The sequence below is a fragment of the Micrasema longulum genome, unplaced genomic scaffold, assembly GCF_059751315.1.
Source record: "Micrasema longulum isolate JH-2025_06_02 unplaced genomic scaffold, ASM5975131v1 h1tg000069l, whole genome shotgun sequence".
Classification (NCBI taxonomy): domain Eukaryota; kingdom Metazoa; phylum Arthropoda; class Insecta; order Trichoptera; family Brachycentridae; genus Micrasema; species Micrasema longulum.
This window is the reverse complement of record NW_028277276.1, coordinates 1,258,268-1,273,913: the sequence shown is the minus strand read 5'-3', so window position 1 is coordinate 1,273,913 and position 15,646 is coordinate 1,258,268. Positions and strand designations below refer to the sequence as shown.

The window sequence follows — 15,646 nt, the reverse complement described above, 5'->3', positions numbered from 1 at the left end:
ATATATAGTAAGGTGATAACTTTTTATTGTAACGCCGTTTAAGGAATAAAATTAGAAAAGTTTCTTTTTCGAGAAAACTTTTTTGTAGCCATTAACGAATAAATTGTGTAATAAAGTACATTGATAATATTATACTAAATAACGTTATTTGACTTACGTATTTTGGAACATGTGTGAACATAAATTTATAGTACATGATGAGCAAATAAAAAACAATGGAAAAAGTTAACTTATGTGATAATAATAATATATAATAATAAAAATAATAATAATAATAGAAAGAGATAGAATGTATGGGTATTGGAGCAAAAATGGATAATTTTTCAGTAAGCTGCTTGTTGTATGCTGATGATGCAGTTCTGTTAACAAGCAGCAAGGCTGATTTGCAGCAAATAGTCTCTAGAATGTACATCTTTGGTCTTAGGAAATATGACCACATTTCTGATTATCGTAGGCAACTGAAATGGCTCAAAATTAGACAGCGGAGAGACTATCACTCCCTCTCACTTCTGTTCAATGTACTTCATAGTCCTAACGCTCCTATATACCTGCGTGAAAAATTTCAACGCTTATCAGTTCATGGTTAACCTCTTCGTTCTAATTCTCAAGGCACTCTCATTATACCCATCCACAATTCCTCTTTCTTCTCTAACTCATATAGTGTCCATGCGGCCCGAGTATGGAATCATCTCCCATCCACCATCAAAGATGTTACTACATTATCTCTATTTAAATCACGTCTTAAGAAACATCTCCTTTCTCTTCCTTAATCTCTCCTCCTTTCCTTTTTCCTCTTTCCTCTTTTTTTCCTTATTCCCATTGAGTAATAGTTTTGATTTAAGGTTTATAAACAAATACGTTTATTTCTATTTTTATACATCTTTAGCTTTTTATTTTTTTTTCTATTGAATATGTTCTGTAACTTGAATTATAAAAATAAAACTTTTATTTTATTGGTTGGTTGGAAGAAATTGCCATTTGGCAATAAGCCCGCCAATGTACAAATAACATTATGTACAAAAAGTTAAATAAATAAATAAATAGAATGTGTGATGTATGCCTGGAGAGTGAATTGGCGATGAATGAAAGTAAGTCAAAAGTGATGGTATTTGAAAGGGATAGTGAGGTTACTGACTGCATAATAAATGTAAACAACGAATGTCTCGAGCAAGTAGAAGAATTTGTGTATCTGGGAAGCATGTTTTCAAGAGATAGAAGAGTAGAAAAAGATGTTGAAAGAAGAGTGAATGCGGGCAACAAAATGAACGGAGCACTAAGCACAGTAATTTCGAATAAAAATATGTCAATTAAAGCTAAACTGGCAGTACACAACGGAGTTTTAGTCCCAACACTTATGTATGGAAGTGAAACATGGAACTAGCAGAGGAAGGATGAAAGCCGAGTGAACGCGGTTAAAATGCGATCTCTTAAACGAATGTGTGGGAAATCAATGTATGACAGGGTTGCGAATGATGAAATGAGGCGAGAGTGTAAATCTGAGTCAAGTTTAATTGATAAGATTAAGAAAGGGTCTCTGAGATGGTTTAGTCACGTAGAACGAATGGACGATGAAAGAATGGTAAAACAAGTATATATTGCAAAAATGAACGGCAACGTGAGACGAGGACGACCAAGGAAGACGTGGCATGATCAGATAAACCAAAATCTTAAGTCTGGTCATATCAAAAGCAGACAGAACCGAAGGGCATGTATGACAAGATGTATGAATGTGGAAGAGGCTAGGATTGTATGCCAGAATAGACGTGTGTGGCGGTTCATTCTCTCTGCGATGGTAGTAGTAGTAGTAATAATAATCATAGTTTATAACAAAAAAATAAAATTTCTGTATCTACTACATACATACTTAAGTAATAGATTTCTCTGGATTATGTCAAGTCTGCCTAACTAGGTAAAACCTATTTTAAGGCAGACATTTTTATGCAAAATAAACAATAACATGACTTCCTACTAGTTTATTTATCAAACGGTTTTACAATATTTTTTATTTTAGAATGTTTTTGATTAAATTTTCCAATTTTTCACTACCTAAATCTTGTAACCAACTTTTTACAAATTTATTTAGTTAAATACGGGTCATGGTTTTGCAATGTTCGGTTAACATACGAGTGTATAATATTTTGGGGCCCAGAAGCCTGAAATCAATAAATATCCAATTTGTTGTAAATAAAATAAAATAAAAATAGAATAAATGTCTTTCTCGGTCGTCCTCGATTTCTGCATCCATTAACATTCGCATCATAAATCTTATAGGCCGTTCTTTCACTGTCCATTCGCTCTATATGTACGAGTATGATTTTATTTATTTATTTATTTATTTATTGTGGATAACTTATATAGCGCCATTTTCGTAATAAAATACCTCAAGGGCGCTTTACATGGTGATTCTACTGTTAAGTTAATTTAATTGAAGCTTTAAATTTGTAATTTGATTAAAATAATTTATTTTGTTGTCACGTGCTACGGATTTATTCAAATGATTTAGAGAACAAGTGGGTTTTAAGTTTTTTCCGAAACATCACTTCACTTTCACAGCCTCGCACCTCTGCTGGGAGAGCATTCCATGCCATAGGGCCTGCGACCGCAAATGCGCGCTCACCAAATTTAGTGCGCTGTTTGCGTAGAGGTATAATAACTTTTCCTCTCGCCGTAGACGTAGCTGATCTAAGCGTGAGACGCCTGTCAGCTAGTTCATCTGGAATGCATAGTTCCCTTAGATATTCCGGAGCCGAGTTGTGCAGTGACTTATACATAAGCCAACAGAGTTTGTATTCGACCCTCTGTGGAAAACGTAGCCAGTGTAGTTCCCGAAGTAGTGGAGTGATATGACTGAACTTAGAGATTCCGAAAATAAGTCTCGCTGCGGCATTCAATACAGATTGTAGGCGAGTCATTTTGTTCATTGGTAGACCTGCATAGATACCATTACAATAATCGACTCTAGACACTACAAACGCATTTATTAATTGACGGGCGGCATCAACCGGCAAATTTTTGCGTATGCATTTAATTTGTCTCAGCTGGTAGAAGCATGAACTTATCGTTCTACTAATTTGAGCGTCAAGAGATAGGTCAGAATTGAGTAAAACTCCCAGTAGTTTAACGGTGGGTAAAACGGCACTCCCTACATTGGGTAGAGCCGTATCCTGGATCAAATTCTGTCGTCTGGCTGAAGCCACCCACAGTTGTTCAGTTTTTGATGGGTTTAATGTTAGTCTGTTTTCAGCCATCCAGTTTCCTATTTTCTTGATGCATCCATCAATTAAATTGACAAGCACACTTCTCTCGCCTGGTTTGCAATAAAAATAAATCTGCGTATCATCTGCATAGCAGTGCGACCACAATCCACATTCTTTGATAATGTTCTCTATATCTTTAGTGTAAAGGAGATAGAGAAGTGGTCCGAGTACTGACCCTTGAGGCACTCCTGTAGACACCCGAAAGTTGGTTGAGCTTTTACCCTGGAACACGACTGCATATTCTCTTTTATTAAGATATGAACTGAACCACATATGTGCCTGATCACGGATACCATAAGTTTTCTCCAGACGTTCAAGCAAAATATTATGGTCTACAGTATCAAATGCAGCACTCATGTCCAGAAGAGCCATCAACACCAGATTACCAGAGTCCACCGACGTTATAATGTCAGACAGTACTCTTATCACTCCCGTCTCCGTGGAATGAAAACGTCGGTATGCCGATTGCCTTACCGAAAATAAAGAATTCCGCTCGATATAGTTAACGAGCCTGTGAGAAACTATTTTTTCTAGTATTTTTGATACGATGGGAAGATTTGAAATAGGGCGAAAACTGGAAAGATCTTCCACATCTAGTTGGGAATTTTTTAAAAGTGGAGTTACATTTGCTTTTTTTATGGCTCTCGGAACAATGCTGCGCTCCATGGATGTATTAAATAAATCTGTTAAAAATGGAGCTAATACGTTAATGCATTTTTTCAAAAGCCATGTTGGCATCGGATCTAATATACATTGTTTGTTGGGTAATGCCGCAACAATTTTTTTAACCTCATTTATAGACGTTGGTTCAAATTTACTGAATTTTTGAAGGGCATTATCTAAAATTACAGGTTTTTTCGCTGAACTACACGCCAGTCTGATTTTTTCGACTTTATTTGTAAAAAAGTCGGCAAAATCAGTGGCAGTAGCGCTTGTGTTAGATGTCTCTGCTATACAGTCACCACGAACAGATTGAAGGCTTCGCCAGAGTTGTTTTGGAGACTTTTTCTGTTCAGTGATTTTTGTACACCAGAAACTAGATTTTATTTCTTTTATAAATGTCCTATAAGAGGCTTGCATATCTAACCATATTGATCGGTCCAAAGTTGACAGTGTGTTTCTGTATTTGCGTTCTAGACGTCTTAGCTCTTTCTTTTTGAGTCGACAATTTTCGTCAAACCATGCATCAGATTTCCTTTTTCGAATAGTTTTCGTAGTAAATGGTGCATGTTTGTCTATCAGGTTAGATAGTACCTCATTGTACAACCCAACCAATTGATCGACGTCGTTTGAGCGACGGTCAATGTCCGGACCAATCAACGATGTCAGAAGTTCGGATTTAAAATGTTCTAAATTTAATTTTCTCCATGGCCTTGATGCGAGTGTTTTGTAAGTTGGTGTTGGTTTTTGGATATTAATTTTACAGTGCACTAATCTGTGGTCTGAAAGTCCGATGTCTGTTACAAAAACTGTGATTTTTTTATCACAATTCCGTCGTATTATAACATCAAGTGTACCTCCCGCATCATGTGTAGGGGTATTTACTTCTTGTGAACAATCGAAATCACTTAAAAGTGCATTAAAACGAACCGATTCTGAATCCGTCTTGCGGTCGAAACGAATGTTCAGATCTCCAGTTACGTATGTTACTTCTGTACGAGTGATGGCCCATTCAAGTAAAGATTTTATTTCCGAATAAAATTTCCGAGGTGGTGCTTTAGAACCTGGTCTATAAATTGTGATTAAGGTAAAATGGTTGCTGCCTGCGCTAACCCTACAGCCAATGCATTCAAAAGTTGTGTAGAGTGGTATTTTAATTTTTGTTAATTTAAGCTGATTTTTTGTTAGTACAATAATTCCACCGTGGTTCGTCCATGTTATATTATTTTTCTTATGAACGGTTTCAATGGATGGTTTCCGTGCCTCTTCAATAACATTGAAACCCTTACTACGAAGTAGATTAATGGTAACAGAATTATGGTCTTCATGCCAAGTTTCCGTTAATGCAAGTTACCGATTACCGATTTTGTCGGTAGTGCTCACCTCAGCCTTACATTATGCATGAAACTCGACATTTGTGCAACCGTGTTTAGCTCATAAATTTATTGCACTTTTGCCTGAGATACTGGATTTCGACAGCATCCAGCCTACTTTAATATTTATGATTCCATAGATTTAGTACCGACATTTCTTGGTGGAACTGCATTTGCATTATAAAAATGAAAATAGGTAGGGATATAGTTTTATTCATCATTTTTATCAGTGACCGGGTTTTGTCGTGACCGACATCGTCAGACTGGGGGAAGGCTTAACTAATTTCTATGTTATATACAAGTGCAAGCAGGGGTTGTAAAATATGATTTAATATGATTATGGGAATAAAAGAGTTCAAATTAAAATCATTTAAGAGTAAAGTAATAACAATTTTATGAATTTTAGTTTTATTTGAATGTTTATAATAAAAACGTTTGTAAAATATATAACTTTATGAAGTTTTGTAATATAAATGTATCTGAATTATACGTATATATTAAAATTTTATGAAAACTATAACAGAGGCCGCTGGTTGGTAGTTCCTTCGAAAGCCATGTTCCCGAGTCCAGGGCCCCGATTACAATGGGAAGTTAACAGAGTTATCTTCGACTGTCCATAAAGAAAAGAACAATATTTGTGTACGAAAATGAGCATATTTGCATGAACATTTAAAGTATATTCGTCGGTAACCTATAATAAAACATGTTTTGAAGAAAAAAATGTATGCATATTCTGCTTTTCATACAGAAAACTTTATTTTACTTTGTAGATAAAATTTAAGATAAATATTAACTTCCCATTGTATCGGGGCTAAGAGTAATTAAGAGATTCTCTGAAAGCAAAATTCCCCGCAGTCAATTTTTATCGAATAGTGTAATAAAATCGAACAAGTTATAAATAAATGTGGAATAAAACTTTGTACTTGTTTTTATTATTGTAGTTTATATTTCCAATTTCATTATTCACTTCAATATATAAGAGTCGGCACGAGAACTCCATTGTGAAATATGTATTTGCAAAGGTTGATTTTAGTGCGTCGTTTATCCTGTTAACGGCACTTATCCTCCTTTCTTAGAATAATTCAATCGCAAAGTCATACTAATAAAATAATTTAGTGTATATCAATCCATCCTAATTTTGCCGGGGCGTCGTGTCGTGCAGATTTGTACGATCGGTGTGACCTAATCCTCCAAAAAGGGGGCAATGGTACGATGGTAGGTGCTGATCAGATCACCTGTCAATCTGAAAATAAAACATTTCATCCAATATAATATTTGACTCGATTTTATTACCTTTTACACCCCTTGGCAATGAAAATTCAAACACGACTCAACAGCCAATTTGTCGATTGCAAAATATAATCAAATAAATATCCTTGACATATTGAATTCAGTGCGTGCGCTGAAATAATGCTAATTTTTCCAATTACAGTTGACAAAAAATAAATGCAGCTTTAGTACACTTAAGATGTCGTCATATACTCGTATATATGAAGGCGATTACAAACGCTATCTTTATCGGTACGTATTGAGATGGTATATCTCTAGCTACCTTTTAAGAAGCCGGCGCTACCGTAATGTTGATTCGTGTTTTCAGGAAGATATGGCTATGATTGAAAAACAAATAATTGATAATATTTATTTTTTAAAGTGTCAAGTGTTCGTCAAAAGTGTTGCCATCGCACCTAACAGCGCATGGGTATAATTTATTTATTTATTGAAAACTTCAAGTACAAAGAATAAATACTTTGGCGGATTTATTGCTAAAAACAATATCTTTCAGCCAACTAAAAAACAGACTGGTCAAAAGAAGAGTTGGTCAAAAATTTGTACTTAAAAACCATGAATATACATCAAAAGATACATACATAAAAAACCTAACTAATTCAAAATAACAGCTGTTTTTCAATTGGGAGATAAGGCTCGCACAAAAACACTTTTAAAAAAAGTCATTTCAAATGTCAAATAATCTGACGTATGCTCTGTAGCTACCTAATTTCAAAAAATCTTAACCACTAGATAGTGCTGCCACTGCTGTCTTAACTGTCAAATTTTACTCGGCGCTCAGTGTCAAATTAAATTGTACTTATAAAATTTACCTCAAATCAATTAAAAACGTAATTGAATCTCAATCAAAGCAAAAAATGTTCTTTCAAATATGATTTTTGTTTCATCCGGTGCGTAGATATGTTTACCGTAAGGTACAGTGCCCTTGATACCTATCGATGTACTTGCCTCAAAAATCAAAGATTCACGGTCAATACTATACCGTCATAGTAAAGGTATGGTTCTCGTATCTTCCAATTACTGTAATCGCCCCCCAAGGCTCCGATTACAATGTGAAGTAAACATTTATTTAAAATTAAATTTTCTCAATGAAAAGCAGAATATGCATACAATCTTTTTTTCTAAATTTGTTCAACTATAGGTTATCAACGAAGATACTTTAAATGTTCATGCAAATATAATCTTATTCGTACACAAAAATTGGTTTTCTTTATAGACAGTCGAAGATAACTCTGTTAACTTCTCATTGTAATCGGGGCCCAGGTGACATAATCATCATAATACGTATTATAAGAAATAATTATGTATTGTACTCGTATGTAATATGTAGGTATGTATGTTTGTCATTTGTAAAGTTTTATTTCTTGGAAATGTTAGAAGATTTTTTTTTAAAAAAGTTTGTGTTTTTTTATATTTTAATTTTTTTATATTTTTTTTTATACTTAGAAACAAAATTAAGAAATTTAAAGAATATACGCTTCAGTGAACGACAAAAAAACTATACCCACAGAAAAATATAATATTTATTTATGTTTATTTTATTTGTTCATATTTTTCTCTTACATACCCAATTAATAATAAAAATAATGTGACCTCACCTCACCATGTTACCCATGCCGATACTTTTTAAAAAAAAATGTTTTTACATTTGAGAATAAACAAAGAAGGCTCACTAAAAACAAAGATAATTAACAAAATGTTTAGACTGTTTTAAACACTACGTATTTATGTTTACTATTAATTTATGAACATTTATATTATTTATATTATAAAACTCACAATAAAAGAATAAAAATTTAACATAAGCATTAACATAAGCATAAACATTTTTGGAGCAGTTGATTCAATATTGGTTTGGGCGAATGAGACAATCCATTTTACTTCTACCTAGCTCTACTTTCCACTTTTTTATAGCCTTTTTGAACATTTTCTCTTTACTAATTGTTTTAATAGAAAGTGGAAGTAGGTTATAGATTTGAATTGAATAATACTCAAAATTTAAAGAAAGTGGTATTAGTTTGTATTTGTTTAAGTTGTCTTTGTGTTGATATAATGTGAGGCCTCCGTGGTGTAGTGGTCAAGACGCTTGACTCACGCACGGAAGGTTCCGGGTTCGATTCCCGGTGAGAACACAAAAATTAAAAATGTGATTTTTCTCAAGCCTGGTTGTTCTGTAATGTAATTCACCACCGTAATTGGGCATCCTGGCCTGTTGTGGTGCAAAAAAAATGAAATGAAATTTAAAATCAGTACGAAAGAGTTAAGTGACAAGTTTATGGTTTAGAAGAGGGGATTTTTGTTTTTGTAGCGATTTTTTGTATAAAATAACAAAGTTGAAATAGGCATTTCTTTCTCGACTAAAAATAAATAGATTTTTTGTTTTAAAATTTCAAACGCCATCTAAAACGATTTTACACGAAATACCTCAATACTTTTATTACTTATTTCAACACTGACATTTATTTTATTTTTTTGAAAAAACTCGGATAATTGTTTCGGCTCATTAAAGCATTTTCCCATAAATAAGGCATTTTCTTTACATTCATTTGAAAATGTCCTACAAGGCAAAAAATAAACTCATAGCCATATTTTACTCATAATCAGTGTTTCAGTTTCCGTTTCAGTGCTGCAGGGCAGCGTTTATTTTATAATTAAAAAATACATAAAAGAATTTGTTACCCACTAAGTCTAAAGACTTTTCGGTGGGAAACATTTTTTTATAATTTTTTATGACAGGTTTATATTACATTTATTTTATTTGTATTTTACAGATTTATTTATAAACAGGCACTATAAAGTATCTAGAAGATATTTCTTCAGTTCTTTTTTTTTTTCATTTGAAGATTTTTCATGTTAATGATGGTTTGTGGGAGATCATTGAACAATCTTGGAACAACGCAATTTAATGCTCGCTCTCCGAAGTAATTTGTAATTCGGGGAACAGACAGGGAGCTCTTAGTTTTTAATCTAGTGTTGTGAGTGTAGGAAACTCTTTTTTTATATTCCGGATCAACAAAGTGATCTACAATCAATTTGTTGTCACAAAGTTGTTTTACCGGCAGGACATTACATAATTTAAAATATACACTTTCGCCCATATGTTTCGCCTCACGGATTATGCTATCCGGTACAATCCCCCTCAACAGTCTCATCTGAATATCATAAATTTTACCCAGATGAGACTGGAAGGTGAGACCCCAGACACGCACTCCGTAAGATATAATGGATTCAATGAGCGAAGTATATATATATCTTAACATTTTGAAAGGTAGTATGATTTTAATTTTTCATATTTTTGCTGTTTGATTTAATATTTTGTTAAAAACTAGTTTAGGAAAAAATCGTATATTCGATTATAAAAATATATTTAAACAAACAGGTTTAAATTTCTGACTTCCGAAATCGTCGTCCATCCTTCAAAAAGGCGTATCTCGTTTTTTGCCGAAATTAAGTTTTAAATATTTTAATAAAAAAATAAGTTAAATTTATGAAACAAATGGGCATCATACTGTCTTAAAGTAATTTAAAAAAACCCCTGCAAAATACACTAAGACTATTTTTTTATTATTTTCGAGGGCGAAAATTTCTAAACAAATTCTTAAAAAGTCGTCTAAAAAATTAACAAAATCGAGATACGCCTTTTTAAAAGATGGACTGCGATATGTGAGTCTCTGACAAAAAGTATGATTTTGTTTTTATGCTATTTTACTCTGAAAGTTGATCCTCATTTATTTTATCAATGCAATGTATATCTTTACATCGAATTACGTTGACTCAAATGACCTTGGGTAATTCGTAAAAATATTAATTAGTTACAATCAACTATTATAAAAGTAAATGATCAGCGATTAAAATGAAAAGAAAAGAGCTTAATGACTTGTAAATATAATTAATTTAGTATGCAAGAATGAAAAGAATTTACCGCTTGAAAGAATCTGAAAAAAATGCTAACGTGTTTTTACTTTTCTTTCGACATACCTACAATTTATCAAAGAGAGATTAAAATATTACCTTTCTTACTAAATAGAGTGGCGTTTTAATGGAAATTTTCGTAAATTATCATTTATATATACGAATATTTTCTTAATATATATACTTTTACTACAATAAGGAAAAGTGTTCCATAAATTTAGATTATGTTTCGATTACCGTAGTAGTTAATAATTCGATTCATTATTAGAAAATTAATGTGGTTGACCCACGATCAATGAACTTTGATTTTTAACTGTATGTCGAGGAATACAATAATTTAAAATGCAGCCATTGCTGAGATTCTATTCCAAGCATCACTAAAGATAATTTATAGTATCAAAGGTAATAAAAAACACATAAAATCTCTATCTTAAAACCAGCTAAACCATGTTAGATAATGACTAATTTAGCTAGAGGACACTTGACATTCATGTTTAAATGCTCTCTAGTAATTTTTAAATAAAAAGTTCAACTCCTAAAACAAAAGCTGGGTTGACATTGTTATATTTTTAACCATTTTTCGTATGTATATGTTTTAATAAAATATTGAGTTTACAGTAAATAAATAAATTATCTATATTTTCCGTTCTTAGGCAGACCGAAACTTTGTCAGAGTAAATAAAAACTAACAAAAAAATGAAATAACAATCGGCATGTTTTTTTATGGACAAGAGATATCAAATAACCAATCTGGGTCATAAATAATATTGAAATCTAAGTTGTGTTGTTATATAAAAAAAATAATGCTCACAATTCAAAATTACTTTTATTTATTTTTAATAAATATCAACAGTCTTAAAAAATGCTTAATTATTTTTGTACATCTTAAACCTATTAATAAATTATTTATTTACAATAATAACAACTATTATGTACAATAAAAAAAAAACACAAAAAGTAAGTAGTAATAATAACAGATTGAAGTCATTTGTGATTAAGCAAAGTAAAAAATATTTATAATTTATATGGCAATCTTTTTACGGTTATTGCTAGCTTGATTTCGTTCGATCTCTTTCTGATTCTTTACTTTTTTGACTAAATGATTGAATATTTTGATTTATTTGTAATTGATTCGTATTAATTAGCTTTTTATCATAAACGTTTTCTTGAAAATTTTGTGGGTTACTGAAATATTGTGTTTCCGGAATCCATGGGTTTAAATTTTGATTACTGTTGCTTAATTGGGCTGTTTTATCATCTACGACATTTTTTATCTGGAGCGTTTGTGGGTTTTGAGAGCGGTATTCTTTTTGTAAACTGTGATAGTTTTGAGGATTTTCGTTTTGCGATTGATGATTCGCGTAGTTTTGATTAGCGTTGGAATTAATGTGGCTTTGAACCAAACCACCAAAATCGTAGTTAGAATTTTGATTACTTTTAACTATATTTTTATTTGGCTGAAAGTTTTGGTAGGTTTCAATATTACTCTCATAGGATTGGTTTAGATTAGCTGGGTATGTATTAGCATAGTCTACTTGCGCGTTTGGATAACTCTGCGTATTTTGGTTAAGAGCAAAAATATTGTCAAGAATTGGTATTTGGTCATTAGTTGGTGGAGGACTAACGTAGTTTGGAGCTATATTAGTATTTTGAAATGAGGAGTCCTGGTGATATATTTGAACATTATTGATTTTTGGATGAGAAACATGATTATTTCGAACGTTTTTGTTGTTTGGAAAGACGGTGTTCTTTGTAGGGTTTGTTTGGGGATATTGAATATTAGATTGATTATTGTTTCCAGATTTAAAATTATTTTGTTGATTGTTATTCCATGTAAATGGATTATTCGTGAATGCTAGTGGTTTTTGGTAACTTTGGATAGGTCTTTTATTATCCACATAAAATGTTCTACTAATTTGATCGTAGAAACTTCCATGTATATCTTTGCTTGTATCTTCTCCAAAGGTTTTGATTGTAGGATATTGGTTTGCTAGAGCTGCCTTATTTGCTTCAGCAGCAAGGTTCACGTCAATTGATCTGTAAAAATACACCGTTTTAAAGTTTTGTATATTTGAAAGGAACATTAGTTATTTTCCATCACCATATATCATTTACCTTTGAATGACTTCTGGAATAGGTGGCGGAGTTGGAAGGTGGTCTCCAGATGCCCTAAATCCATTCGCATCAGCAACATAATTAACCGTATAAGTTATTCCATCCGCTCCAATAAATGAGTAAGAACCATGAATTACTTGCTCCTCATTATCAGTTCCAGGATTTTCAATATGACCTTCTTGGATAACGTGTGTTTGATCTCCAGTTAATGTTCTATAAAAAAAACGTTTAGAATTTTCAAAAAACCTAGTTTTTTATTTTAATTTTAATATTGGTGTAAATTAAATAATACTAACTCGTAGTGAAAACTTCCATCATGAGCAATTTCACTTGTTTGCTTAAGAATCGGTATCTCTTCAGTAATTGGCTGGGCATTAAACGTATTGTGTCCATAGTTTTTCGCATAATGGTGTTGATTCTGATCAAATTGATGTGGAGGTATTAACTCAATCGGTTGACGGAGAGTATTGATAGAGTTTGAAGGGTCGAAGTTATTATTAAAGTTATTTAAAGAATCAAAAGATTTTTCCGAATGAGTTCCTACTGAAGAAGTTGGTGATATATTTGATGATCTGGAGGATGCATAGCTTTGTTGACTTAGCTTGCTTCCATAAGGCATTGCATTATCGGTTTTAGTATACTGACTAGCAACATACTTGACTGGATCAAAAACGTTTTGTTGTATTGGATTTGTTTCAGTTCTAAATGCGTTAGGTTCATTACTTGACCTATCTATATAGTTAAAAGAAGCAAGTTGTTGAGGTGGTGTGTTTCCGGTTGGAAATTGTTTAATTGGACGAAGTGGAGAAGTGGATTGTGTAAGATGATAGGCAAAAGCACTTGATGGGTTTTTCGGGATGGAATCTTGTCTGTATGAAATATCATTTCTACGATCGGCAGTTTCATTTGAGATCGATGTTGATTGAATACCGTAGTTTTGTTCAGGAAGGTAACCGTGAAACTCTTGTGAAGAAAGATGGTTTTCAAAAGATGTTGGGTTCTTTATTTCTTCTAGTGGAATTTGAGAAACAGGGTTCTGAATCTCTTGCATAACAGGAGCGAAAGTAGGCTGAATTTTAGCATCTTCAACGGAAAAGTGATTTATAACGGATTGTTGGAGTAGTTGTGGTTCTTGTGAATATGGTGTCAAATAATATGTAGCATTCTCAATAGGAAATTGATTTAATGTTGTTTTCAATTGATTAGGCGAGTTATCTTCAGTCGTTTGTGAATAAGTATATTCCGATCTTTGTTGAGGTAAAATCATTTGTGGATTGTCATCATTTAAATTTTCCATTGGCACTATTTGAGATTGTGAACTTGGTGAGTAATTGTTACTATAGTGCTGTAATTCAAATGGTATATAGTTACTTGACAGCGGTTCACTATCATTTGATTGATTTTGAAAAATATTATCATTAGGAGTAAACGTATTGTAAGACTCATGTGTAGTGATAATTTGACTTTCTATTGGTAAATATTCTTTAGAAGCTGACTCACTTTTAGTGGGATGAAATATTTCTTTGACGTATTCAGTAGATAAATAATGAGAAGGAGTTTGACCTTTGAGTGAAGGTATAAAAGCGATTTCGGGGTTAATTTTTTGTTCCTTATAATATTGCAAACTATCTACTGTGTGAGCAAATTGATCACTATGTTTAAATGGGGTACTCGTTGAATATTGATAAATATTTTGCGTTCCACCAGATTTTAAAAATAAAGATGTTTTATCAGTGTTGACTTCATCTTGGTTGAGTATTTGTACTGATCGAGGTGTTACGTAATGAACTGTATATTCTTTATCCTTAGATGACTTCGTATTTCGTGGTATTTTTTCAATATCCTCAAAAGATGGAATTAATTCATATGAATCAATCAGATCATCTTCCGATCTCTGGGAATACTGTTTAGAATTATCTTCATCAACGAATGTTTTTTTATATTCATCCGAAATTTCTTTCAGGTTTGCCTTTTCTCTGTATTCTTTTGAAAATTCTTTAGACCTTTTTGAATATTCTCTGTTTTTGGATCTTATCTGATCACTAGTGACATAGTTTTTATTTTTTTGCCTGTCTCGCCTATTAGATGCGTGGTTTCTTAATCGTCTCTGATATTTTGGAGGTCGATAATCAAGATCTAGAAAATCATAGTTTTCTAATTGTTGATATTGATTAGTAAGATATGTTGATTCTTGAGTTGGGTGATATTTTCTAGAAATTCTTTGTGGTTCTACATCTTCTTGGTCATACAAGGTCGGGACGGTTATAGATATATATTTATCATTGTTTGATCGTGGATTGACGTAAAAACGTTCATCTGGATAGCATTTTGTAGCTGGAAAGGTACACACGACTAATACAGCAACCTGAAACAAACAAACAATATTGAAACATAGACAGAGAACGCAACATAACTTTATTGTATTTAAAGCTGGATCACATTTTGTTATATTTTCTACGGATATTTATTAAACACATTTAAAAAATTCACTACGACTCGATATCACTTTTATCAAATCTCCACTTGGCTGCACAATTGATGTAAATTGCCTTACCAGCAACATGTTGCTTTATCGCTCGAATAGTTTTACTCTTATTTTCCAAATCACGAGATGTTAACCACACCACGAAATAACCGTGACTGATGAGCATGTGGAGACATCGAGACTATTTATATTGAAGATCGTCCGGTGCATTGTTGCGATGAAACTAATTAAAATCCATAATAAGAGAGCTCATTAATTCTAATTCTAAACAAAAAGTGATCTGGATACTGTGTGTTGCAAGTTCTTTACAACAGATGAAAAGTGTTAAAACGGGACAGTACTGTTGTGACTTGGACTTTCAACCCAAAGTGAATTGATTTCATGATGTGATATAGTACAAAATACTATAATATAATATAATAATAAGACACACGGGTTCAACTGAAGTTATCAAATAAATAAAAAAACAGTAAATAAATCAAGATGATTTATTTATTAATTTATTAGTTAGTTCATATAAATCACATGACAGTATACAAACGAATATTTACATTTTC

The 15,646-nt window shown here is 32.4% G+C and overlaps 1 protein-coding gene across 1 annotated transcript; it reads right to left on the bottom strand.

Moving 5' to 3' along the window:
• Positions 1–11,296: 11,296 nt before the first annotated feature.
• LOC148285020 (uncharacterized) lies at positions 11,297–15,292 on the bottom strand. Its single transcript, XM_088231507.1, has 4 exons — positions 15,159–15,292; positions 12,901–14,969; positions 12,605–12,817; positions 11,297–12,526 (listed from the first exon to the last, which is right to left on the bottom strand). The coding sequence occupies exons 1-4, from the start codon at positions 15,165–15,167 to the stop codon at positions 11,539–11,541; spliced, it is 3,279 nt and encodes a 1,092-aa protein (XP_088087633.1). The 5' UTR covers positions 15,168–15,292; the 3' UTR covers positions 11,297–11,538.
• Between the last annotated feature and the right edge of the window lie 354 nt (positions 15,293–15,646).

What these genes read in the sequence shown, in the direction of transcription:
- LOC148285020 (XM_088231507.1), bottom strand. An exon ending in GATGGAAGTTTTCACTACGA is followed by an intron (nt 12,818 to 12,900) that starts GTTAGTATTATT and finishes TTTTTTTTATAG; the next exon opens with AACATTAACTGGAGATCAAA. An exon ending in ATTCCAGAAGTCATTCAAAG is followed by an intron (nt 12,527 to 12,604) that starts GTAAATGATATA and finishes GTATTTTTACAG; the next exon opens with ATCAATTGACGTGAACCTTG.